The sequence below is a fragment of the Cebus imitator genome, unplaced genomic scaffold (genome assembly GCF_001604975.1).
Source record: "Cebus imitator isolate Cc_AM_T3 unplaced genomic scaffold, Cebus_imitator-1.0 Scaffold91, whole genome shotgun sequence".
Classification (NCBI taxonomy): Eukaryota; Metazoa; Chordata; class Mammalia; order Primates; family Cebidae; genus Cebus; species Cebus imitator.
Genome location: NW_016107406.1, coordinates 3,018,004 through 3,045,048, shown reverse-complemented (window position 1 = coordinate 3,045,048; position 27,045 = coordinate 3,018,004). Strand labels below are relative to the sequence as shown.

At 55.1% G+C, this 27,045-nt stretch overlaps 1 protein-coding gene across 1 annotated transcript; it reads right to left on the bottom strand.

The window, feature by feature from the left end:
* Positions 1-5,969: 5,969 nt before the first annotated feature.
* On the bottom strand, positions 5,970-21,117 carry WNT10A (Wnt family member 10A). The gene is made up of 4 exons (XM_017535181.2): positions 20,388-21,117; positions 19,062-19,324; positions 10,045-10,424; positions 5,970-7,127 (listed from the first exon to the last, which is right to left on the bottom strand). The coding sequence occupies exons 1-4, from the start codon at positions 20,498-20,500 to the stop codon at positions 6,630-6,632; spliced, it is 1,254 nt and encodes a 417-aa protein (XP_017390670.1). The 5' UTR covers positions 20,501-21,117; the 3' UTR covers positions 5,970-6,629.
* Between the last annotated feature and the right edge of the window lie 5,928 nt (positions 21,118-27,045).

The following is a 27,045-nucleotide window of genomic DNA, read 5'->3' as shown; positions in this document are numbered from 1 at the left end:
TTGCAGTGAGCCAAGATTGCACCACTGGAACTCCAGCCTGGGTGACAGAGCGAGGCTTCATCTCAAATAATAATAATAATGTGTAGTTATTGCAAAATGACAGAAGATACTTTTTTTAAAAGGTATTAAACTCAAATTTTCTGCATCATTAATCATGGCAACATCTTCATACATGTGCAATGCAATGGAAAATAAATCCATTATTCCATTCACAGACAATACCAAATGTGCATATGGATTTGGCTTCCACATGGAAGCAACTAACAACTTCTTGACTTCTCTGGGCCCTGGGATTCAGAAGTTGGAAACCTGTTCTCATTACAAACCATGACAGTTTTAAAAAGAAAATCACAATGACATCATTATATTAGCACTTGTAAGGAGACCAGGTCTTCCAATTCCTAGTTTTAAACCAGTTCTTTTTAAAATTTAGTGTATTCTGGCCAGGTGCAGTGGCTCACTCCTGTAACCCCAACACTTTGGGAGTCCGAGGTGGGAGGATTTCTTGAGCCCAGGAGTCTAGAGACCAGCCTGAATAACAAAGCGAGACTCTACCTCTAAATAAAAGAGAAAAAAAAAAAAAACCTGTCATGGTGGCATGCCGCTATTGTTCCAACTACTTGGGAGGCTGAGGTGGGAGAATCTCTTGAGCTCCGGAAGTCAATGCTGCAGTGAGCCTTGATCGAACCACTGCACCCCAGCCTAGGTGACAGGGCAAGACCCTATCCCAAATAAAATTACATAAATCAATTTAAATAAAATTTAGTGTAATCTAATGATATAATTTGATGCTCACATTTTAGGAGAAAATAATTTGTTACTAGAATTATTAATGTGCCCAAATATCACATGCTCATTATAGACAAATGGAAAATGCAGATTAACAGAGAACACATTTTAAGCCACCTATATGCCCATCATCCAAAAATAATTTGTTAGCATTTTGATGCCTATTTTAGACTTTTAAAATGCAAATCGCATCTATAATTTGTTGCAGTTAAAGAGGGGACTTGCCCTGTGCTATTTTGTATCTTGCATCTTCTCCTCCACCAAGCATCCATTTAGAGCAAACACTGTCTCAGGAACTAAATATACTTCAAACGCCTCATTTTTAAGGACGCGGCGAGGAATTCCATTGAGCAAATGGGCGGTGACTTATGTAATCCTGTTCCTATTTAAGGACTTTTACGTTGGGCGCGGAGAGATAGTGCCGCAGAACCTGGGGACGAAGCTCTGAGACAACTAGAAAAATGGGAGGTTGGTGGACAGCTGGCTAGGTCGCTTAAGCACACAGGGACGGAGGAAAGAGGGTTGGCAAGGCCGCGGCCGGCGGAAGCACTGGGCCTGTGAAGTAGGATTTGGGCGCCGTGCGAGGCAGAGAGGGGGTGGTTCTCAAGGTCAAAGGGTGGCGGATGGGTTGAACCCGAGATCCGCCCAACTAACGGAATACGCGCCCCAAGGCCCAAAAGCTGATGCGCCGCCGCTGCTCACCAACAGAGGGCGCTGTGTCCTCAGCCGTTCGCGGTGGGCGGCTCCCAGCTGCTGGCCAGATGTAGGCAGCTGGACCGCGGGAGGCGCGAAGCCCTACCCGAGCCCCTGCAGACCCGCAGGCGGAGGAGGCGGGGGGTGGGGGCGAAGAAGGGACCGCAGGGGGCAAGGGTAGTGGTAGATTACTCCACTGTCGCTGCTCTGCAGACTCCCGGATTGCCTTCCCCTGTCTCGCAGAAGAGGCGCGCCTCCCACCCAGGGGGGTCGCCGTTTTCTGCTTCCCACCAGAGTGCAGTCTGGGCTGGCCATGGCCCTGGGCTGCCTTAGCATGACCGAGAGGGGTCCACAGGGCGTGGCGCGGGGCCAGGAGAGACTCACGCAGCAGTCTGCAGCGGGAGAGTTAGACTTTAAGGCCTTGTAGAGTACCCAGCCCTTGACTCCAGATGCTCCAACACACACACACACACACACACACACACACACACACACACACACACACACCATCTCTGAGCTCTTTCTGCTCTGGGGTGCGGTGTGCATTGGAGGAGTGAGAAACTGAGGCACAGCAGGGTGGAGCACTGAGCAGACCTTTCCTCCCCATATTGTCTGGGGCCAAGAAGCTGCGCTAGAGTCCGAAGCTCCAGTGAAGGTCTCTGGGGCCAGGGACAACCCCAGGGACCTCGTCCCCTTGACCTGCTCGTTGTCCCCACCCCTGGCCGCTCCCCAGGCTCAGACTGGGGTAATCAGCTGCTGCGTGCTGCTGTAATTGCCGGCGCAGACCCGGCCTAGCGGAGGACCGGCGGATGGCGCAGGGGCAGGCGAGGGGCTTAATTGCAGGGCTTTGGCCGGCAGTCTGGGCTGCAGCTCCACTCGGGGGAAGGGAACTGGCCCCTTAGGTTCGCAGGCCGGCTTTGGAAGAAGCCAAAGGTCTTCGGGTAGGTAGACAGGGATCCCTTTCCCGAAAAATGGGATTTCTTGATGTGGGGTTGAACCCCAGCGAGGGTGAAAGAGAGAGGAGCGCGATGCCTCGGGAGAACTGCGGGGGTGGTGGGGGCAGATTCCAAACTCCCCACCCAAACTCCAGAATCCCTGGTTAGTCTAGTCCGAGACTCCTCCCTCGTTCTGACCCCCCTCCCATTTCTGCCGCCCCCGTTACCCCCCTTCTTGTATCCCCAGGGCGCTCCCACCCTGGGGAAGAATGTGCCCTCCTTGCGCACCCTTGCCATGGTAACGGCACACCCCCACCCCCGCGCACCGCAGCGGCCCGGCTTGGCCCCGCGGGCGGAGAGAAAAGGTGGGGGCGGGCGCCTCCCAGCCCCGAGGACACACCTCGGCTGCCCTGGTTACCACAGTAACCGGGGGCATTCCAAAGTGCGCAGCCGCGAAGTGGTAAAGGGCTCCCTCACGATCTCATACCCCCATAACCCACCAGCAGGGGTTAGAGGCTCCAGAGAGAGACCTCCTTTTCGGCAGCCCTAACTTCAAGGACAAGGTCCAGAGAGGAATCATGAGGTGTCCCAGCTTCCACGCACCGCAAGCCTAGGGAGCAAAGGCATCTGGGGCCCCTAAAAGCCTGGCACCTGAAAAGGGATATCCCAGTCGCCAGCTTCTCCTCCTCCCCACCAGAGCCCGAGGGAGGCGCTGGCAGCAGGAAGCTGGGGAAGGGCCCGGAGGAGCGCAGGCCCCACAGCCGAGCGGTGATTACAGGGACCTGTCCCTCCCGCCCCCGGCTCCCACTCTCATTAAGTCATTTTTTCCCCTGTTGGAAAGTCCCCGTGCCTTGAGCGCAGGGGCTGGGGCGACCGCAGGCAGCTGCCGGCAACCACATGAGAAGCGGGGGGAGGAGGAGAGAAGGGGGATGTGACTACAGCCTGGCCAAGCTCCAACGTGGAAGGCCCCCTGCAGGGGGCTAGCTGAAGGCGCATTAATTTGGGGGAAGTCGGGGGAGCTCCGGGATGTCCCTGACCTTGCTTCTCACCCGCCGGGGCACTCCTAACAGCTCCAAGTCTACCTTTGAATGCCTCCACCCTGGACCTTGGGTGACTGCAAAGCAGGATGCCTGCGTTCTGATCTCATCCCAGCCTGGCTGCCTCCTCTAACCCTTAACCCCACCATTGCCCCTGACCTGTCCACCACCCTCATTCTTTTTGTTCCTTTCCTCCGCCTCTTTTTTCCTCCTGCAAGGGGGTAACCTAGCGTCCATCAGGTCAGAGAAGGGGAGGTCCTTTCCTGCTCTGAATGATCTCTGCCCACCTTCTGTTCTCATTTCCAGATCTCACCCCTGGGTCCATCCAAGGCTGTTGGCAAGTTCTTCTTCCCATCAAAACTGCACCCTTCCACTTTATTCCAGCCCATTTCCCCTATTTCCTGTCAGCTTATTGATCCCTGCCTCAACCTTCATCCAGTATGCAGAAGCCCAGTGCCTATTGGGCCCCATTTTCCCACCCTCCATCACCTCCACATTTTCCTAACTTAGGTCCCTTATCAAGTCCCATACACCCACTTTCAACTGTGGGTGTCAGCTTCGGTCTCAGAATTCTAGTCAGCCTCTGGGCTTCACAGTCTAGGCTAGCACATATCAGATCACCTTGACTTATGTCATTAAAACATGTCCCCTCCCTACAACTCCGTGTCCAGCCTCCTGCCCCACCCAACCACCCACCCCTCTCTCTGTATTCAACACATGCGCTGTAGCATGGCTGTGCCTACCTTCTTATATCCCAGGCCTGATCCTCTACCTCTCATCTGCAGTCTCCCCTCCCCCAACTCGGTCCTCCTTAAGCCTGGAAGGCAGAGGAGGGTTAGGCTAGGGCTAATGTTGCAGTAGACACTGCTGGGCATGGCAGCATCTCCTCAACCCCAGGCCTCCATTTCCCCCACTTCTCTTCTCCTCCCTGGGATGGGAGGGAGGAACGGGGTGGAAAACCCAGCCCCCACAGCTCTCTCCTAGGTGAACCAGAGGAAAGGAATGAGGCAGGTGTGTCTGGCTGCTCCTGCCTACCCCTCCTCCTGGGGGACTCTCACCCGCCCGCCTGTGGGGCTGTCTTTTGGGGGATGGGGAAAGAAACCCTGTCCTCCAGAGAAGCAGCAGAGCTGAGCATTTGGAAGGCCCGCTGCCATAGGAATGCCTTTGAGCTGCTGGATGCGGGCAATTGGAGGAGGAGATGAGGGGCAAGCTTGTGGGGGCAAATCTCCAGGCTGGTGGGCCTACTGGAGTGTATCACTAAGAGAGCCCCCTTTCCTTCTCACTCCTACCCAGGGATAGGGAGACGTGGGTCAGGGGTAGAAAATATGGGGGATTTGTGCAGGCTGACTGGAGGAAAGGAACAAGTCTTCATCGTTGCTTGGCTCATTAAGAGGGCTGCTATTCTGGGGTAAATTGAGGCAGCCAGCAGGATCCCCAAGTTTGAGCAGCAAGAGGCCAGAATCCCTGAGATCCTGACCTCACTTCCCTCTCCACTGCCCTCCTCCTTGAGGGTCTGTTCCAGAAAAACAGCAGATCCAAGAGCCGAGGAGAGTGCAATACTGGACCAAACTGCTCCGCACTGTCCTGGTAGGGACCTGAGGGTGGGGAGGGATTGCTGACCCACTAAGGAGCACCCTGCTATGGGGATCTGGGAGCACAAGAGGCCCGGGAAGAATGTGCCCCCTGCACCTTACTTACAAACCCAGCCTCTCCTGCCTGGATTCAGAGAGACCGGAATCCAGACAGTGAGTCTCCGGGCCCTCCTCCGACGCCCTTTTCCCAGCCGCACCTCCTGGCCCCACCTGCTCCCTGGGGCGCTGGGCTGGGCTGAGCTGGGTCTTGCCCAGGATTACTCCTCTGAGTGCCTCCTGTCTCTGCAGACAGTTGCTGCTGGGCACGGCCACTCGTCCTGGCTTGTGGCAGAGGGCTCAGGCACAAGGTGGGCGGTTAGAGCTCTGGCACCAGGGCCCTTCTCCACGTCCCCACTGCCTCCAACTAGTCCAAGCCCCATCTCTGACTTACAGGATGGTTATTATTCCGACATTGGCTTGACAGCTGTCACCTTGTCACCCTTCAGCCAGTTCCCCATCAGCGATCCACGTGAGACTCGAACCATGACACTCCCCTGCTTAAGAATCTCAAGGTTCCCATTCCTCTTTAATTAAATCCCAACTCCTTACCTTGGCTTCGAAAGACACACCATGTGACTTTTGCCCACCCTCTGAGCACCTCTCCTGCTAGTCTGTCCCTTGACTTCTTCACGGGACTCACAATGGTCCCTTTGCTGTTCCTCCAGCAGGCAGAGAGCTTTCTCAACTCACACTTTCTGCCTTCACATGGCCTCTGCCTGGAAAGCCCTTACCTGCACTCTACATGGCTCTTAAGGTGCAGGATCCAGCATGGGTATCACAACTCAGAGACGCCTTCCCTGACCAGTGGCTTTGTCTGAGGAGCCCCACTCCCCACAAATCCCCCTACACCCAGCAGCCTGCACATAACATTGTCTGAAATGACCTTGTTTGTATATTTACTTGTTTATTGCCCACGCCTTCCCCCCAGCAAGAATGTAATCTCCAAGAGGACAAGTGCTGTGTCTCCCTTACTCACATCTGCGGCCCCAGTGCCTCGTATTGCCGTCCCTACCCCACCGCCCCCAGAGTGCCGAAAAGAGAGTGCAAAATAAATATTTGTTAAATGAATGATGAGGGGAATGGTGGGGGGGGGTGTCTGGGGCCTCTATGGAATCACTTCAGCTCAATTATGTCTATTTCTTTCTTTTTTTTTTTTTTAATCCTCCTCTGCCCGCCAGCCTCCATTCATTCCACCACCCCATCTCCAGGGAAAGGGTGAAATGATGGACAGACTGTGGGGCTGCCTGGCTGACGCTTGTTTTAGGGTATGGGGCAACCCCCAGCCCAACTGAGCTCTCTGGACCTGGGGGAGGGAAGGGGAGGCCAATCAGTCCTAGAGCCCACAGAAGTGACTGGTGGGGTTCAGACAGGCCTGGGCTGTCCGGCGATCACAGACCTGAGAGCTGGGACACGCCTATAAGATCATGTGGTCCAGTCTCCTCTCCCAAGAGCCAAGGCGAAGCTGCCTGGCCAAGACCGGTAAGCCTCAGAGTGCCAGGCTCCAGGAGGGGATCTCGAGCAGGGCCCAGGGGACCCCGGGCCGCTCACTTGCAGACGCTGACCCACTCGGTGATGCGGCACTCTTCGCAGACCACGAAGCAGCACCAGTGGAAACGGCAGTGGCAGCGCTCGCTGCGGGTCTGGCGCAGGATGTTGTGGCCGCGGCCGCAGCACATGCTGCTGCAGCCATCCGAGCCCGCGCTGCTCTTGTTGCACAGGCGGCCCACGGTGCCCGCCGAGTCCAGGCGCGGCTCGCGCTCGCAGAAGTCGGGCGACTTCTCGAAGTAGACCAGGTCGGCGGGGCTGGCCCGGCGGCGCGGCCCGGGAGCGCCCGGGGCGGGCGAGGGTGCCCCCGCTGGGCCCGGCTCCAGCTGGCCGCCGTTGCGGTTGTGCGGCCGGATGAGCGTGGCGCGGTGGAAGCGGCTGCGCAGCAGCGCCCCCACGGTGCGGAACTCGGGCGTCACCTGCCAGCACGTCTTGAGCTGGCAGCTGCCTGACGTGCCGTGGCACTTGCACTTCCGCCGCATGTTCTCCATCACCGCCTGCGGAGGGAGGTACCGTGAGGGGTGACATCGGCTGACATCGGCGGCCAACCTCACTGCCCTCCTCCCAGCGCTGAGCCTGGCCTGCTTCTGAAACCCACTCCCATTGTACAGAGGCAAACGCTGAGGCCTGGAGCGAGAGTCCCACGACCAGGCAGTCAGGAGAACTCCTGTGCCTGCTCCTGTGCATCTGCCTCTCCCACCCACCTCCCACCAGGCCAGGCCTGGGGGAATTCCCACCTTCCGGCTCCCCTCCTCTCCTTCCCGCCTTTCCAGCAGCTGCAGGGGGCCCTTGGGGATGGAGGCTCTTGCTTCCTGAAGGGGGATCCCAAATCAGCAGGGAAATTCCCTCTCCCGCCACCCCTGGGGTAGGGGCCAGGAGCAGGAGGGTGCTGGTCCCAGTATATCTCGCTCCAGGCTCTGTGTGTGTGTGTGTGTGTGTGTGTGTGTGTGTGTGTGTGTGTTGGGTTGGGGGGGTTCAGTGAGGTTGAGAAAGCCTTGGTCCCCCTCTCAGTCCTTCCCCCTCCCACTCCCCTGCCTCTCTTTCTAGAGAGCCAAAGAAGGGGGACAAGTGCTGGGGAGACTGCCCCCAATCATGCTGCCTGGGGCTCATTCTGACTATGTTGAGACCCATAGTTCCTCCTAGGAAGTCAGCGGGGCCAAAGCTCTACCTGAATACAGAATGGAACCAAAGAGAGCCAGCCTCTCCAGCCCAGTAAGAGTGGATAGAGGCTCCCAGGCCTCCAAGGGAGGTGGTTATGGGAACACAACCTGGCTGCCCTCCACCCAGCTCACAGCCTGCTCTAGAGTCTCCTCCCTAATAACTCTTTGACGTTATTTTCACCAGAAACCCTGTGAGAAGTTGGCCATATCCCCTCCTTTCCTTTAGTCCACTCCAAAAACACACCCTCAGACAGTGACAGCAATGAGCCAGGGTCCTTAAACTTGGGCCGTAAGAGAGGGTGCCTTCCCCTCGAGGTCTGAAAGGGCTCCACAGTGGGCATGCGCAGCCTGTGCTGTCAGCACCACGTGGGAACCAGCCCGATGCCTCCCCAAGCCAACAGCTCCAGAACATCTGCTTCCCACGGGCAGCAGCCATTAATTAACCAGTTTAACGAGGAGAGGGAGGAGGCACCGTTGGTATGGGCTGGGATGGTGGTGAAGCTTGGGAAAAGAGCTGTACAGGGCAGGCTGGGTGGGAGCTGGACATAACCCCAGGCTAAGTGTGCCTCAGTTTACCCCATCTCTAAGTCAAGATGGGAATTGCTGAATCAGCTTGGAGTCTTTGTGCAGGAAGAAATGACTCATCATAGGCTAAGAGACCAAGAGAGGACGGTCAAAGTGGCTCATGCCTGTAATTCCAGCACTTTGGGAGGCCAAGGCGGGCAGATCACGAGGTCAAGAGATCGAGATCATTCTGGCTAACATGGTGAAACCCCGTCTCTACTAAAAATACAAAAATTAGCTGGGTATGGTAGCACCTGTAGTCCCAGCTACTCAGGAGGCTGAGGCAGGAGAATCGCTAGAACCTGGGAGGTGAAGGTTGCAGTGAGCCAAGATCGCACCACTGCATTCCAGCCTGGTGACAGAGCAAGACTCTGTCTCAAAAAAAAAAAAAAAAAAGGCCAAGTGAAAGGTAAGTGAGATGGAAAAGGTATCAGCCAGAATGAGAGGAAGCCAGGGAAAAGGCCTCAGCAGGCTGGGCAGAGTCAAGAGGAGGGATGATGGAGACAGAATGTTCAGGAAAGGATGGTGCTGAGCTACTATGAGAGCCAACAAAGTATCCAACGGTGAACTCAATGCTGTAGAATAAAAGAGCACAGGCTCAGAGGTCAGCTACCTGGGGATGAGTCCTGCCTGGGCCACCTTCTCACTAGTTGCATCATCTTGGACAAGCTTCTTGGTCAATCAGTTTCCATATCTCAACATAAGGTTAATAACAGTGCCCACTTCATTGGTAGTTGTAAGGATTAAATAGGCTAATATGGGCCGTAATCCCAGCACTTTGGGAGGCCAAGGTGGGTGGATCATGATGTCAGGAGTTCAAGACAAGCCTGGCCAAGATGGTGAAACCCCATCTCTACTAAAAATACAAAAATTAGCCAGGCACGTTGGCGGATGCCTGTAATCCCAGCTACTTGGGAGGCTGAGGCAGGAGAATCGCTTGAACCCGGTTGGCAGAGGTTGCAGTGAGCCAAGATTGCACCACTGCACTCCAGGTTGGGTGATAGAGTGAGACTCCATCCCGCCCCGCAAAAAAATAGGCTAATGTGTAGGAAAGTGCTCAAGACAGTAAATGAAGGCTATTCTCACTTTCTTTTCTTCTTCTGTTTTTTTAAATGTATGTGCGTATGTATTTAATTTATTTTTAATGAATGACCTTTGAGGTAGTAGGATTTGAGGGCAGAGGACCAAGGAGGAAAGCACCATAACACAGTTCCACAGCGGCCCCTAGGAACTTCACTTACACCCCTTACTTTGCAGGAATCCCTCATTCTAGACTGCACAGAAAGGCTGGGAGAGGAGATCACCAGATCGTGGAACATTAGCATTGTAGAGGGGAACCTCAGGGATTATCTAGTTCAACTAGATAGCGGAGGAGTCAGATGGCAGCGCCAGGCCTAGACTCCTGCAGTCCTGACTGCAGGCCCTGTCCTTTCTCCTGGGTGATCACCAGAGGAAGTAGGAGAGGCAGGTTGCTCAGCAGGTGGTGTGCTGATCCAGGGCAGCAGGGCTCCTTTCAGCCCTGTATCCACAGGCCTAGTCCAGTGCCTGGTGCATAGTGCATACTCAATGCATGTTTGCTCAATGAGTTAGACAGGGTCAATGAGAAGATTGCCAAGGTGGCACGTGCCTGGGCAAGGGGTAGGCCCTAGGCAAAGGGATTTGAAGCAGACCCAGGGGGCGGGGCTCTCACCTGTCTCCCGACTCGGTTGTTGTGAAGCCTCATTCTCGCATGGATGTCTCTGTGAGGCTCCCGGGAGTCCAGAAAGTCCTTAGAGAAGCGTTCCCCGAAGCCCATGTCAGGGCTGCAGCCGCCCCACTCCCAGGAGTCCTGCAGGCCTGGGCTGGCTGTGGGCAGGGCTGGGTGTTCCGGGACCCCATGGCTCAGGCCCTTACCACGCTGCAGTGCATCCAGTTGCAGGCGGTGCAGCTTCCTACGGAAGGCCTCCTCGTCCCCTCGCCGGGATGCGTCGCAGCCACAAGCCTTCAGTTTGCCCAGGGCACATGCATTGGACACCGCATGCACCACGCCAGCTGCCGCGATGGCATAGGCAAAAGCGCTCTCTCGGAAACCTGTGATTAAAGACCCAGAACACATGGACTCTGGAGGGGCCTCAAAACACCATTCTCCAGCCCACCCTTCTCATCATTCCAATAAGAGACTGAGGCCAAGTATGCAGGACAGCCTAGCACAAGGACACAGAGTCAAAGAAGGGCAGAAATCACACCAGAAGCCAGTTGTTCTGCATACAGGACCTAGTGGGATGGAGGCGGCGGTTTCCCAATAGCCCTCTGCCTTTTTACTCCCTCCTCCTGTTCCTTAACATCACCTTTAGCAAACTCAGAATTTGTATGTCTACATCTCTACTATAGGGCAGAAAGTATCTGGCAAACATTCTTTTTACAGTCAAGGATTTAATCTATTACCTCTCACAGTGGTATCCGCAATTTTAAAATAAGCCCACAGAATGAGGGCAACATTTAATCTAAAGAATACATTGGCCAGGCGCAGTGGCTCACGCCTATAATCCCAGCACTTTGGGAGGCCTAGGTGGGTGGATCACGAGGTCAGGAGATCCAGATCATCCTGGCCAACATGGTGAAACTCTGTATCTACTAAAATACAAAAAAATTAGTTGGGCATGGTGGTGTATGCCTGTAGTCCCAGCTACTTGGGAGGCTGAGGCAGGGAAACGCTTGAACCCAGGAGGCAGAGGTTGCAGTGAGCCGAGATCACACTACTGCACTCCAGCCTGGCAACAGAGCCAGACTCTTTCTCAAAAAAAAAAAAAAAAAGAATACATTGCCAGTGATGCTGCTGATGGCAATGTGGTAGGAATGTAAACTAGTACAAAAGTAGAACTACCATTTGATCCAGCAATCCCACCACTGGGTATCTAACCCAGAGGAAAAGAAGTTATTATATGAAAAAGATCCTTGCACACACATGTTCATAGCAGCACAATTTGTAATTGCAAAAATATGGTACCAGCCCAAATGTCCATCAATCAACGAGTGGATAAAGAAATTGTGGTGTATACATGCCATGGAATACTCCTCAGCCATAAAAAGAAACAAAATAATGGCATTCATAGCAAACTGGATGGAATTTGAAACTATTATTCTAAGTAACTCAGGAATGGAAAACCAAACATCGTGTATTCTCGCTTATAAGTGGGAACTAAGCCATGAAGATGCAAAGGCGTAAGAATGATATATTGGGCCGGGCACGGCAGCTCACGCTTGTAATCCCAGCATTTTAGGAGGCCGAGGCGGGCAGATCACGAGATCAGGAGTTCGAGACCAGCCTGTCCAATATGGTGAAACCTTGTTTCTACTAAAAAATGCAAATATTAGGCCGGGCGCGGTGGCTCAAGCCTGTAATCCCAGCACTTTGGGAGGTCGAGGCGGGTGGATCACGAGGTCAAGAGATCGAGGCCATCCTGGTCAACATGGTGAAACCCTGTCTCTACTAAAAATACAAAAAACATTAGCTGGGCATGGTGGCGCGTGCCTGTAATCCCAGCTACTCAGGAGGCTGAGGCAGGAGAATTGCCTGAACCCAGGAGGCGGAGGTTTCGGTGAGCCGAGATCGCGCCATTGCACTCCAGCCTGGGTAACAAGAGCGAAACTCCGTCTCAAAAAAAAAAAAAAAAATGCAAATATTAGCCAGGCGTGGTGGCACACACCTGTAGTCCCAGCTACTCAGGAGGCTGAGGCAGGAGAATCACTTGAACCTGAAAGGCAGAGGTTGCAGTGAGCCGAGATCATGCCACTGCACTCCAGCCTGGGCAACAGAGTGAGACTCCATCTCAAAAAAAAGAATGACGTATTGGACTTCTTTTGGTACTGTGGGAAAGGGTGGGTGTGAAGAGAGGGATAAAAGACTACACGTTGGGTACAGTGTACGCTGCTCAGTTGAAGGGCGCACCAAAATCTCAGAAATCACCACTAAAGAACTTATTCAACCAAACACCACCTGTTCCCCAAAACCTATTGAAATAAATAAATAAATGATATTTCATAAAATAAACTGTACACAATTTTGGGGGAAAAAAAGAATAAATCACCAATGATGGAATTTCAGGCCTTAGGAGATGTCATTGGGCAGTAGGGTAAGTAAGAGGGACAGTCAGCTCCTAATGCTCTCTGCCCAAGGCAGCCTGCTGGGTATATGCCCATCTTAGGCCCAGCATAGGACCCTCTCTAATGGCCATACTCCAGAGGTAGAGAAGTGAGTCAGCAGAGATTCCCCTTCCTTGTCCACAGGACATCCCTGAAAGCCACTCAGAAATGGGCACTACCCAGCCACCTTGCCTGTTGGAGGGACACTAGAGGGGAGTCCAGGCTCTTGCATGTAGTAGTGTTGAACATTGAGAGAGAAGGGTAAGCTGAGGCAGACACCAGATGGCTCAGGAGGCACAGAGTCTCGCTGACCAAGCCACTCTTGGGGGCCGTGGCTGGGCCGACCTGGCCACTAGCTTGTCCACATTGCCTTCTGTCTTGGTGCTCCAGCCTGAGCCATTCTCTGGGAAGACCTGGATCTGTGGCAGGGGGTGTTCCCAGAGACCCTACTTGCAAAGGAGGGTCCCACTCTCAGACCTGCAGGCTACCTCTTACTTATTCTGCATCTGAGAAGGGAGCAGCTAGGAACAAGTTCTGGTACAAGTCTCCAACCAGCCTCCGCACACCAGAGAGAGGGCAGGCAGCAAGAGAAGCCAGAGGCCCTAAGCCAATACCACCTTAATCCTCACCCCCTGCATCACAGAGCCCTGTTCTCCCCTTCCTGCCAAAAACAAACAAACAAACAAACAAAAATAAGCTGTTTAGTAATTAAGAACTGATTCCTGGCTGGGCACAGTGGCTCACACCTGTAATCCCAGCACCTTGGGAGGCCGACGTGGGCAGATAACCTGAGGTCAGGAGTTCAAGACCAGCCTGGCCAACATGGTGAAACCTCATCTCTACTAAAAATACAAAAATTAGACAGGGGTGGTGGTGCATGCTTGTAATTTCAGTTACTCGGGAGGCTGAGGCAGGAGAATCACTTGAACCCAGGAGGTAGAGGTTGCAGTGAGCCTCGCACCATTGCACTTTGTCCTGGGTGACAGAGCAAGACTCCATCTCAAAAAAAAAAAAAAAAAGGAACTGATTCCTGAAACCAGTTTGCTTCAAATCTTGGCTCTTCCACTTACTAGCTACTAATGGTGACCTTGGCCAAGTGACATAACCTCCCTGTGCCTCAGTTTCCTCATCTGTAAAATAAGGCAATTATCTGCCTCATTGCTGCCCCAAGAATTAAATGAATTGGTAAACTTAAAGTGCTTAGAATAGTGCCTTACTAATTAAGTATTACTCAAATATTAGCTCTTATTGAGAAGTTCTTTCTGCTATCTGACCTCACTCACTCCTGCTGCATTTTTGGGGCCATTGTTTTTTGTTTCACCCTAATCAGGGACAAAGCCCAGCAGCTCATGACCCATTTTAGAATAGGTCACTTGGGCCACCAGACGCCCATGAAGCAGACTGTCCCTCTCTCTTTCCAGCTCATGGCATCTCAGTACATTTTTCCATAGGGAGCTCAGCTATGAGCAGACAGGAGGTGATGGGGTTTGGGCTAGAGCCTTCCATGGAGATGCTGAGAATTAGCAGAAGCTGCAGAGGAGTAGAAACTGCCCTGGGGCAATGGAACCTAAGGGGCAGGAGGATGGAACCAAGCTCCTGGGAAGCACACCCTGCATTTATCCCTTGCCTTTTATCTGTGGAACTCTGAGGACTTCTCTTATTCCTGGGGAGTCATCACCCACCTCCTAGGACACATGGCAATACTCAGGCTTCCAGAGGCAGCCCAGGCCTCAGAAATCACCTCCACACAGACACCACCACCACTACCAAACACACACACACGTTATGCAAAAGGAGAAAACAGATCACAGGGGTATGGAGCTATATCCAGACCCAGCTCTCCCAGCTTCCGGAAAGCTGGCATCTTTCTACTGAAGGATGTGTGACTCCAAGGGAGTCCTGCTGCTGAGAAAGAAACCCAGGTAGCTCATCTTCTAGTTCCCATCGCCCTGTCTGTGCATAGCACCAGGAAAGAGGATGAGGCTGGTCCAGGGAGCTGTGCAGGGCCAATCACCATCTTCTAGGCCCTGTTACATTTCAGGGTAAGCCTGGGGAGATCTGGAGAAACATAGCCCACAGCTGCAGAGAACACCCCTACCCCACACAGCTAAAGACACCCTCTCTACACCACCCTGTGGCCTCTAACTCTGTCATCGCTGCATGTAGAGGTGACAAGGCAGGGCCTGTGTGGCCACCCTCAGCTGCAAGTATCCAGGCCTCACAGAAGTCCAGCCCACTGGGTCTGCCCCCAGCTCCTGCTCAGGGCCCCAGTTTCGGTCCTGGCCCCAACTGTCTGGGGCAGACGCAGGCACTGTGCCATCTGGCCAGCTGGAGGGGGAGCGGGGTGGGGCCATGGCCAGCTGGGCTGCCCGGAGCAGGGAGGCAGGGGGCTCGTTAAGACACACAATTAGCCGCCCTGCCTTTGATCTGGGACAGGGACTGCCAGCATCTAAGTGGAGTCAGCTGCTGCTACAGGCTGCAGCGGCCAAAGGCTGGAAAGGGGCTGGGGGAGGAGGTTTGGAGGGCAGGGGAGGCTGCAGGAGAGAGGATTCAGGAGCCAATGGGAACTAGAAGGGGTTAGAGAAGCTTGAGCCCGACCCATTCAAGTCAAAGAGGGAGGAAAGCGGAGAGGTCTGGTCTCCATTCTCTCCATGCAAATAATCTGTGCATTGCTCATGTTCCTGGGGAGAGAGAGAGACTGGAGTGCATGTGGGAACGCTTAGGCGTGACACTGAATGTAGCCACACATATGCAAAAACAGGAGTAGGTGTTTGGTGTGTGCGTGTGTATGTGTGCGCATGCGCACATACACATGTCAGTTTCATTTCTTGGTATGCTCCCCCATTACACCAGCTCACCTCTCTGGGTACACAGTGGAACTTTGTGTTGGCCTTGCAATTTGGGAGATGGTATAGAAGGGGACTGGGTGCAAGCTTTAAAGTCAGCTGGCCTGCATTTGACTTCTATCTCCACGGCTCACTTTCAAGCTGTGTGACTAATGGCAAGTTACCCAACTTCTCTTAGTTTCATTTATAAAATGCGAATAAGAATAGGATCTACCACATGGGGACTGTTTGAAGATCCTAAAACACGGATAAAATGCTGTAGATTCTAATGATACCCAATTAATTAGCCGACATATACTAACACACAGCAGGTGCTTAGTATATGTTGGCTAATAAATTGGGTATCATTAGAATAACAGAACCTTAGGTGATCCTGGGATATGAGTACCCATGAGTACTCCATGCTTTGGTTTCCCCATCTGAGCACCACTCCCATCCCTGGATGCCTTAGGCATAAAACCAAGAGGATGAATGTAAAACGTAGGTGGGAGAAAAATAGGCCAGGGCCATGGAGAGCAGAGCCTGGAAGCCCACACTGCTGGCTTCCCCTGGGCTGGGATCCTGGCTGTGGGCCTCACCCTCCCTCTTTCCATCCATTCCAAATGGGTCTGGGCCTTAGGGAAGACAGTACCTAAACTCACGTGGGAGCTCCCAGGGACTGCTGTGTGAATCTACTACATTTCCCTTCATCAAGCCTCTCCCTGACCTCTCCTCCCCTCTCATTCCAGCGCTGAGCCCAGCTCCCAGCAGCCCCTCCTCAAATTTCCCTCATGTCCTCACTGAGAGAAGAAGGCAGTCTCTGTTCCTCACACTGAGGCACTCCCCTCTAACAGATGTTCTGCCCAGCACCCAGCCCAGGCACTAGCCATCTAGGTTCTTAGTACAAGCACTAAGGTCACTGCTGCTCCTGGACTGGGTGAAGCAGCCAGCATGGGCTTGGGGGCCTCCCACAGCTTTTTCTGACCCTCTCTATTCCCATGGGAAGCCCCTGTCCCTGTCCCCTGTGGCCTAGGCTCCAGCACTCGCTCACCCCTCTCCTTGGCTGGGTAAAACCCTGTTGCATGCCTCACCTTCCCAGGCTTGTCCACTCCAGGTGCTCAAGCCCTCTTGCCCCTCCCTCTGTCAAAACCCCATCCCTCCAGCTTAGCTCATCTCAGGGAAGGTGTCAGGACAATTAGATCACGATAGGCATTAAAGAAGGCCCAAGGGACCCAGGACCGCCACCCAAGAAGTGTCTGAAGTTTAAACGTGACAGAATCTACATTTAAGAGGACCCTCACTGATTGATAACCTGGGTCAGAAAAGGGGTCAGCACCCAGATATTCCACTTGGAGGAAATGGAGGTCACCTGAGCCCATACAATGGACAATCCATAACTTGAAAAGAAGGGAGATTCCTGGTGGAAGGAAGTAGACCAGGAGCTGGCTGACACAGTGAGTGGCTTCGTAGGATTCCAATTTACTAGTCCTCCAGAAGATGGGCCAAGATGGACTGAGAAATGACTGCCCCCCAGAAGGCTGAACCTGCAGGTGGAGTCGGGGGTGCAGTGGTGGCCAATGGAGAGAGGAGTGGCAGATTTCTTTTCAGAAGCCCAGAGTCCCTTCTGAGAAGCCAGAGGTGGAAATGAGGTGTGAGGTGTGGCATTGAGGGGTATCGATGTGGGGGGGGGGGAAGCCACAGAGGTAGGCCCGTGTCCTGAGGCCCAGGGAAAATGCCCAGCCTCGCCTCTGCGGCTGGAGCCTGGCAGCCACTGTCCCACTCCCTCCGCATGCTGGGCGCCTCCCTGCCCTGGCTAGCCCCGGCAAGTCGTCCCCCTCCAGCCCTAACCTCCCCCTACCACCCGTCCCCCCAGCTCACCTCGTGCTTATTAAACTGCAGGTGAACCCGGGAGCGCCTGGCACCCAGCCAGCCCCGGGCTGTTCTGCCGCTCTGAACTCTCCCCCAGGCTTCAAAGACCCCAAGATCCTCCAGCAGACCGCGCGGGCCTGACCCAGCGAGCCACTCAGGGGACCTGGGTTCACTCGTTCTAGAGGGAACAGGAGGACAGCGGGGACCCCGAGGCCTAAGAGATGGATGCAGAGCTTGCTTTGCCTAACCTGAAGCGGCAGGAGTGAGAACCTCAGCGCCTACCCCAGTCCCCAGCGGGCAGAAACCAAAAGCCAGAGTTCTCCTGGGGGCCCAGAGGGAACCGCGCCTGCAGGGAGCGCGGTCGACCTAGAAGCCCGAGGGTAGGAGCGGACGCGCGGCAGCAGAGAGAGCCGGCCCGGCCCGGCCAGGGCGTGAATGGTGCAGAGGCCTGTCACTTCGTGTCGGCGCGCGGGCAGCGGGACTGGGAAGGGCGTGCGGTCCGAGCTGGGCAGGCCCGGGGGGTCCTGGGCAGCATGTCCTGGACCGCTGGAGGGGCTCGGGCTGCGGTGGGGCGGCAGCGGGCGGGAGGCGGGGGGGAGCCCGGGGCAGGGCGGGGGGCGCCCTCTGAGAGCGGCGCGGCTGGGGCCGGGAGCAGTCTGCTGCGGCCCGCGGGGATTAGTTCGCGGCTGCATGCCGCCACACGCGGCGGGCTGGGCTCGGCCGGGTAGAAACAGCGCCCGGGGCGCGCGGGGGAGAGAGGAGGGAGCGCGTGGGGGCGGGGCGGGGCGGAGGGCCTGGGGCTGGGCTGGTGGAGGCTGGGGTGGCCCCTGACATGGGGGCCCAGGGGATGCAACCAGGGGTCCTGGTGTGAAAGGGAAAGGCCACGGCTTTCTGAGTTTTCCGAATTTGGTGTACAGCCTGACTCTCCAAGAAGCCTCAAGACCCAAGGCTACAAGGTGTTTGCGTACCTCTCTCCCTCCACATCCACTAAAAATTGGACAAGACCTAAGGAGCTAGGGCTACAGGTGCCCACAATGTCCCACCCAGGCCACTGAGAGGAGGGATAGATACCCAGCTAGGCCCATCCCAGAGGCAGGGCCCCATCTTTCCCAAAAGATTTGAGTCAAGGCCTGAGAGACCAGGCCAGGAGGTGGGTGTGAGCCGAAGTGAGTGACAAAACCTCCTGCCATCTCCAGGCCAAGCCACTCTAGGGATTGTCCGGGTGGGTCACCCAGAAGTCCAGGAGGGAGGACAGGGAATGGGCTGCCGCTCCTCTGAGCTGTGAGAGGAAGAGGGGTTGACAGGACTTCCGGGCGCAGCACACAGGCGCGCACACACCCAGCACCTCTGATTCAGAGAGGGTTTTCCAGAGGCCACAGGAATGACACATGGGCCGGTGGTGTCTCCCACGGGAGGAGCTTTGCAGAAGTGCAGACTCTTTACCTGTCCAGACTGCCCCCACCTGCACCATTGGACAAAGTTATCAACCCCTCCTCATGCTGACTCTGGGTTCTTCCCCATGGGCTCCCCGTCCTAAATGCGGTTTGCTAAGTGGAGGGTAAGTAGAGGCAAGCAACAGGTACAGATATTTCCTGGGCTTGAGATATGCAGTGTCGGTGATAGGGCAGGATGACCCAGGAGTCCAGTTCTCAGGCATGGAGCCTGCCACTCTCCGCCCACACAGCCCAGTCTGGAGCCACACTGACCCATTTCTCTGCCCTCATGGCCCTTCTGAGACCAGAAAGATGAAGGAGAGCAGCATGGCCAGCAGATGGGCACGTGGGGGTGGGGGGATGCCAGCTCGAGGCAGTGGGTTGGAAATGGCTGGGAATGAATTCTGAGGTGGAGATGCTGGATGGGGCAGATAGGGGCAGGGGTGAGGGGCAGCTACCTCTGCTGAAGATGGGACTGTCATAGGGGATCTTGTTTCGAGTCTCCAGGCTTGAGCAGTTCCAGCGTTGGTCCCGGAATTGGTGTTGGCATTCGTGTATGGCGATCTGGATGCCCTGTATGGCTGAGGCAGCCACGTCAGGGTGACGCACACACACCTCCATCTGCCTCCGGTTCAGGCCTGGCAACGTTAGGCACACCGTGTTGGCATTGAGCACGGGCTCCGGGGGGAGGCGGAGGTCCAGAATGTCATTGGGTGCTGACCTGCAGACATAAGGGGTGGAGTGGGTAAGTGTTTTGGGGGGACCAGGAGAGCCCTGTCTAACAACACACACACTGTCCCAAAGGCCACAATCACTCCCTATTCCAACCTCTGCTTCTGCATGGTGGCCCACATTCCTCTTTCCTTGACCTTCTCACAATCATCCTGCCCAACGCAACTCACCCAGCTAGCTGCACACCCACACAGGTAAACGTGCAAACGCACACACCTCTCCCATGCCTGTGGACACAGTATTTCCTATGTGCATCCCCAGCATAAGCCCATACACACAGGGTCCCCCAGGAGCCCACTCCCACAGGTATTTCAGACAGTCACATTCACACAGACACACTTCCACACACATTGTGGTGGACACACAAACCCAACCCCAGCACACTTGCACACATGCACACTTCATCATAGTACACACACACACACACACACACACACAATCAGACACTCGCATTTACACATGTGTTCATCTTAGCATACATTGACCCATGAGCTCTCGAATGTACACATGGGCACACAGACAAAACTATTGTTTTTGTCTGTTTACCAACACAGTTTGCTGGGATCCTAGGCTCCATCGAACACACACACTCTCTCTCTCTCTCTCTCTCTCTCTCTCTCACAGGTCTTGCAGCTGCAGTCTCTCACTGACCCCACCTAGGCTACCCTCTTCCAGCCTCCCAACCCTTGCCCCTAGCTGGGGCTGATCTGCAGGAAGGAGTGAGGCAGCTTGTGCTTACTCCTGGGGTGGGGGTGCCTTCCCCCAACAGGGCAGGAAGTGCAGACTAGCACTTGCTCCCCCATACACACCTCTCCTCCTAGTTGCCATCCTGCTCCTGAGCACTGTCCTGTCTCCCTGGACGGCCCATATCCTGTCACCGTCCAACCCCCTCCTATAGGGAGCTCACTGCCTTTGGTTGGGCACCAGCACTTTCCTATGACCCTGTCCCTCCCTCCTTGCAGGGTCCTCTACCCCAGAAAGAGCAGCAGAGGCCCCTGCAGGGCCCCCGGTCCTAACTCTCTAGGAGGGCGGAGCATGAGGCGAGGGCTCACCTGGGCATGGCAGCAGCCAGCAGCAGTAGGAAGAACAGGAGCACCCAGAGCGCTGGCCGCGGCTGGGGCTGGGGACGGAGCCGCAGCCAGGGGCGAGGGTGGGCGCTGCCCATGGCGCGCAGGCCCTGAAGGGCTGGGAGTGGGGGTCTCACAGCCCAGTGGGACTGGAGAGCCAGGGACACCGGCGCATGATCGCCGGGGGGTCGGGGCGGCTGCGACACACAGCTCCGACTTGGGTCAGGGCTCCGGGAGCAGACGGCGCCCGCCTCCCCGCTCCATGGGGCAGCACCCCCGGGCACCGCCCTCGGGGGGGGGCGGGGGGTGAAGAGCGGGCAAACCGGGCACCTCCTGGCACAGGGGTCCGGGGAATTTCCCGAGGCCCCCCTGCGACAACTCCTGGTGCCTCTCGAGGGTAAGGGGGGCCCGGAGGTGCAGCGGGCTGGGGACGCGAGGCTGGGGTGCCAGGGAGCCCTTCAGCGCAGCACTAGGAGCCTGCGCTTGCGAGGCGGGCTGGCGGGGGCGGCGCTGCCTGTGCTGGGCCCCACTGCCTGGAGAGTGAGTGACTGTCCCGGCTCTGGGAGCTCTGCCGCCTTCCCTTTCCTCCCCCCCGCCCCCCCATTTAGTGTCTCAGGGCTCTACCCCACGTGACGTCACGCGGCGGGGCTTGGAGGCGTGTACGCGTCCCGAGGCCACTGCGTCCGCTGGGGACCCGGGGTGGGAGCGGCTCTGCTGAGGGCAGGAGGGTAAAGGTGTTGGGGTCTGGGCGCGCGTGCACGGGAAGATGCCTGGGCGTGGAGCGCGCAGGGTTGTGGGGGGTGGGGGAAGGGGGAGGTGTTGCCGCGAGGTGTGTGTGCCTGGCTGAGACGCAGCTGCTGGGGAGCGCCCCCATTCCACCCCAACACACACACCTGCAGGGGCTGGAGGGGAGGGGCTGGCCTCTCTGTTTCGCCTCCCCGACTAGAGGAGGGACTTCCCCCGGGCCTGCCTGCTGTGAGGCAGGTGTGGGCTCCTGCAAAGGGGTTTGGCAGCCTCTGGCTTTTTCTGTCCTTTGCTGTGTTACCTTAGACAGGTGCCTTCTGCTCCCACTCGCGGAGACCCCCTCTGCCCCTTGGTGAAATGTGGCTCGGGGGACCACCTCGTCTCCGCAGTGAGCCCGTGGAGGCAGCAGTGTCAGGCCCCCAGAAAATGCGTGAGCAGGAACACAGCGCCCTGGGTGGCACGCCCTGGGAGGAGGCGTTAGAAAGCCTTTTAACCCTAGAAGTGGGTCTTGAGATAGCTTATTAAGCTCCCCTTTATTTCACAAGAAAATATCGAGGCTCAGAGGGGTCACACAGCAAATTAGCGGAAGAGCTAGAACCCAGCGCAGCTTTCCTGACTCCATGGTGGAAGCTGCGGCCCCAACGCTGAGTGCGCCTTTCTGTGCCTGCAGCCACTCTCAGTTTTATCCTGGCCCTCCCTGGTCCCACCTGCACATGATCCTCTAGGAGCTCCCCCATACCAGCCTCCTGGCTCAGGTCTACTCCTCGCTGAGATCGTGTCTTGTCCCTCCACCCCAACTGGGGTCCTCCTCAATATGGGGCAAGGGTAGGGGAGAGCCAGAGGGTAGGGGAAAGGTAGCTCTGCCTTCTGTTTATGGTGCTAGCCTGGGCCCCGATCGTGGATCCTCCTCCTGCCCTGTGCCCTCAGCATCCTCTGCTGTAAAATGGGCACAAGCCTCCCACTCTACAGGAACATACTTCCCACCCGATCACCCCTGTCTCTGAAGAGAGCCCCTGCTGGCTTAGGGAAAGAACTATGGGAGCCTCTGGGCTCAGAGACAAAAAAGGACCCATTCCTGGAATTGCCCATCCCTGGGGAATTGAAGGAGGGTGTGGGGCCTTCCTTGTCCCCAGACTGTCAGGTGGTGGGGGCAGCCTGAGCAACAGCAGGCTGACGGCATACTCCCCCCTCCTTTCCCCCATCTCTGCCGGCAGCCACCGCAGCTGTCAGGAATTAAGGGCTTGAGGCTGCTGGGGGTGGGGGTGGGGCAGTGGGGGGGGGGAGCAGTCTGGCTGGACTGCAGGAAAACAGCCAGGGGCAGCAAGCAGACTGTGTCAGCCAGAGCCTTATTTGACCCCAACTGCCCCCTGCCCTCCCCACTCTCCCCACCAAGCTGCAGGAACAGGGACAGCTTGGGACTAGCATTTGGGAAGGGTAAGCCGGAAGGATAAGGGTGGGACCAGACTCAACACAGAACATCGGCACCAGCCCAGGATGGGAGAGGACACCAGCAGGCTGGAGAGTCATGTTCTCATTGGCTATTGGGGAAACTGAGGCCCAGAAAGGATTAGGAACATGACACGGGGAGGGGATTCATAATCAGGTTGCAGATGGCCTATTCCCCATCTTGTGCTCACACTAGCATTTCCCACGCTTGATGCAGCACACGTATCCCCTGGGGTGGGCTGTTGTGGGAATTCGGATTCTAGGCTCCATGCAGCTGAATCCGCCTTTCCTGGGACAAGGTCTGGGGGTCTGACTTTCTAGCTAGCATCCCCAGTGATTTTGGTGGGGACTCCTTTTGGGAAACGCTGCTGACCTGGTTGAGGAGCGGATTTAGTTTCCTTTTGGTATCTCTCTGATGATGGGGGGGGGTCTCTGTTAACCCCCCTCCACTGTTCATGAAATATATAGGTGCAAAGGAGACAGAGAAAACCTTGTCTTAAAAAGAAACTCAGAAGGTAAATGGTGATTCCTGAGGCTTGTACTCAGGCGTGGCTCTGGCCTGGTGTCAGGAGGGTCCCAAGTCAGAGCTTCTCAGTGCAGGGAGGGGAGGGCCTGTGTCTGCCCAGAGCCTTGGCATGTATGTAGGTGAGGCCCAGAGACTGTCTGCAGCTGAGGCCCCAGCCCCATATGACCCATACCATGGCCAAGCCCCTATCGGCACCCCCCAGTCCCCATTCTGGCCCTGCCCTGGGCTCTGGACCTCAGCCCAGCCCCAGCCCCCGCAGCCGACGCCTAAGACCACAATTACAGGGGCCACTGGGGGGCGGGGGAGCACTGGGGATGAAAGGCAGCTTGGAGAATGGTTCCAGCTGTGGCAGCTCTGGAGAAGGTCACAGGGAGGAAGGGCCAGGGGAGGCACCAGGGTGAGAACAGGTGGGACCCTCACAGCCCCAGCTTAGCCCCGTCCAGCCCCAGCCCAGTCCTGGTGCCCAGCTGGAGAAGTTTGTCTTGATGAAGAAGGGAGCCAAGGAGCCCCAGGCCAATACGGGGGCTCTTTGCCTTGTTGTCCAGGCCTCTGGGGCCACTAACCCTCAGCATCCCCCTAACGGGAAGTGGCTTGCTGCTTCAGTCTCCCCAAACTCCTAAAGTGTTTGGTCATTGAAAGGGAAGGGAAATGTTCCCCGAGCCCTCAGCCTCAGGCTAATTCTAGGCCTTCTACTCGGCCTCCTCAGCCATCTGCCTGTGTTCTGCCTGTTCCTGATGTGGTCACACGCACATCTGGGGTGCCTCTGTGCACTTCCCCCATCTCCCCAGTTCCACATGTCCCCTGCCACTCAGCCAGCAGGGGACTTTGATGGCTCAGACTGCCTGGGGCTGAGCAGCTGGATGACAGGGGTGGGGTGGTGGTGGGAGCTCTCCTTCCGGCCCCTTCCCAGGCAGCAGGGAAAGAGCACAGATCTATCTCTGGACTGAAAGAAGATGAGACTATAAGTCCCAATGGTGCCTCCTGGGTCATCACTCCCACCCTTCACAGAAGGCAGTTCCCAGATGTCTTCAGGGCTTGGTCACAGAAGATGGACCAGTAACATGTGGCCAGCAGTTTAAAGACTGAAGTGGACTTTCACAAAGTGCTGAAAAGCAATCAGGCACCCCTATTAGGCAATAGGAAGTGCTCAGACAGGTTAACTGGCTTGACCAAGGACAAACGCAAACGAGGCGTTTTTCATTGTACCATACTATTTCCTTGAGTTCCTTTTCACCTGCCTGGGGTGGTGTCGGTTCATGCCACTTCCCCAGTTTCTCTCTCTGGCATGGTGGCGCATCATCCACCCTATCTCACTCCCTGCAGGACCCAGCAGTGGCCAAGACCAAGAGGATGGTGTCCCAGCCCTAAGTCTGGGTCAGCCCAGACATTCCAGATGCTCTGGAACCCTAGAAGCTTGACTCGAGCTGTCTATAGGTCTCCTTTGCTTCTCTTCAGTCCTACCCTCTCCTGCCCACCATTCTCTGAGTTTCGCAGATGTCCTGCGGATCCAGTCTGTCACTAGCTGCTAATAGAGAAGCTGGGCTCCGTATGCCCCCTGGTGTTCTGTGTGAGAAGTGCAGGAGTTTGGGTTTGGGGTTGGTTGGTTTGAAGACAAGCGCAGAGCTTTAGGGAAGGCAGATCTATGACTACAAAGCTTGCCCTCAGGGAGCTTAATTTCTCCTCCATGTGAACCATAATGTAGCCCCATTGTCTCCTTTGGTAAGTTAACAGTTTCCTTTGGTCGAGTTCTAAGTCCAAATTCTCCATGACTTCCCCAAAGCCCAAGGGAGCCAAGAGAAGACAGAAAGGAAAACCCAGGCACCTCCACCTTCCCGCAGCCTGACACCCCTCCCCACCATGAGCCTTGAGGGTTGAAGCAGGCTGGGTCACAGACTGAATGCAGGGGCATTGCAGGGGAAGGACAGGAGTCCTGGATGTCACGGTGAGGGTCTGTCACATCCAGAATGAGCACCCTTTCCTTCTGTTTCATTTGAAGAAGTATGCTTTGCTCCCTGTGTGTCCCCCCACCCGTGGTCCTAGAGAGGCTGTCAATCCCAGGTGGCAGTACATCTCCCTAGACGCCGTTGTTGGTTCAGAAATAAGCAAATGAAAAAGCTGAACTAAGCAAGGTCTTCCTTGGGACTTCTTTTGGAGACAACTGAGAAAGTCATTCTTCTTTTTTGGATCTAAGAATGCATATAGAGCATGTCGTATGGAGACAGTCTGCAGGAGGAGACAGCGAGGACAGTATGCCAAGAGAGACAGAGACAAGCAGAAACAATAGGTGCAAGGGTGAGGGAAAGGGAAGATGAGAAAGAGACCTGGGACCATGTGAACCACTGGGTTCAGCTGTACTTGAATTCAGACTTACCCCTGGACTTCCCGGGCATAAGAGCCATTCATTAATTCTGTTTGGACTCGGCTAAAAGTCAGGTACCTTCATTTGCAATCAGGGCCTGCCCAATAACCTCAAAGCGTCACACGTCTATCCCCATTCTCACAGCAACTACCATTTATTAAACATATGGTTGACAAAGTATGTGTCATAAGCTATGCTAAAGGCTTTCATATCTCAAAAAAAAAATTCTCCCATCAATCCTGTGAGGGTGTGGGACAGATTACAATGGCTGCAAATTCTTTGCCACACCTTGCATTGAGAGGTGGAATTGATTTTCCCTCCCTTTGAATTTTGCCTGGCTCTGTGACCTGTTTTGGCCAATACAGAGTTACAGTGATGCTATGTAACTTCCAAAGCTGGACTTGAGAAGAGGCTTACAGTTTCTGCCTTTAAGGTTGGTACACTCTCTTTTGAAAGCCAGTCTTATGTAAGAAGTCTGATGATCCTAAGGCTAACATGCAGTGTGGAAGCCCAAGTTAGCCACATGGAGAGAATGAGAGCACCAGAGAAGCTCTGTGCCCTGGACATGTGAGTGGGGCTTCTTGGACTGTCCAGCACAACAGAGGCTCCAGCAAAATGCAGCCATAAGAACCCAAGCCAATGGTTCTGCTATATACAGACCTACTGAGCTGAGTTCTGACAAATCACGACCTCAAGATTCCTGAGAAGTAATTACTTTGGGGTTGTTACATAGTATTGGATAACCGAAACAGAGCCAAATCCCCACCACATAAAGAAAACAAGGCTAACTTGACCTATGTTGTAAATTTATAAGCAGTAACACCAACTGCAAACAACAGAGTGTCTGACCCCAAAGCTCATTTTTTGTCCTCCATACCTTGATGGGGAAGTCATTCCCCATTGCAGTATTTGGACTGGAGGAAAGCTGGGGGCTCTGAGTCCTGGAAGTTGGGCTCTGCCCTCCCTCTTTCTCTCTGGAGGAAGATGGGTGCTCAAGCTTCAGTTCTGGAGAATCCAGAACTGCCCTCTGTCCACTAACTTTCACCATGAGCTTCCCAAGAGGAAACAGAAGGAAGGAAATATTGTTGGGCGCCAAGAGAAACGTTGGGACAAACTTACTTCCTCTCCCTCTAAGTGTGATCAGAAATGCTGTGGACAGTCTTTTCAATGCGAATGTGGTGAAGTTAGTTTTGATGGTAACAAAATCTGGTGGAGCTAATAACAAGTGTTCATCACATTCTACAGTTTATAAAGTGCTTTAGGACTGGGCGCAGTGGCTCACGCCTGTAATCCCAGCACTTTGGGAAGCAAAGGTATGCGGATCATGAGGTCAGGAGTTCGAGACCAGCCTGGCCAATATGACAAAACCCTGTCTTACTAAAAATGCAAAAATTAGCCGGGTGTGGGGGCAGAAACGGGTAATCTCAGCTACTTGGAGACTGAGGCAGGAGAATTGCTTGAACCTGGGAGGCGGAGGTTGCAGTGAGATGAGATCGGGCCACTGCACTCTAGCCTGGGTAACAGAGAAAGACTCCAACCCCAAAAAAAAAAAAAAAAAAGTGCTTTAA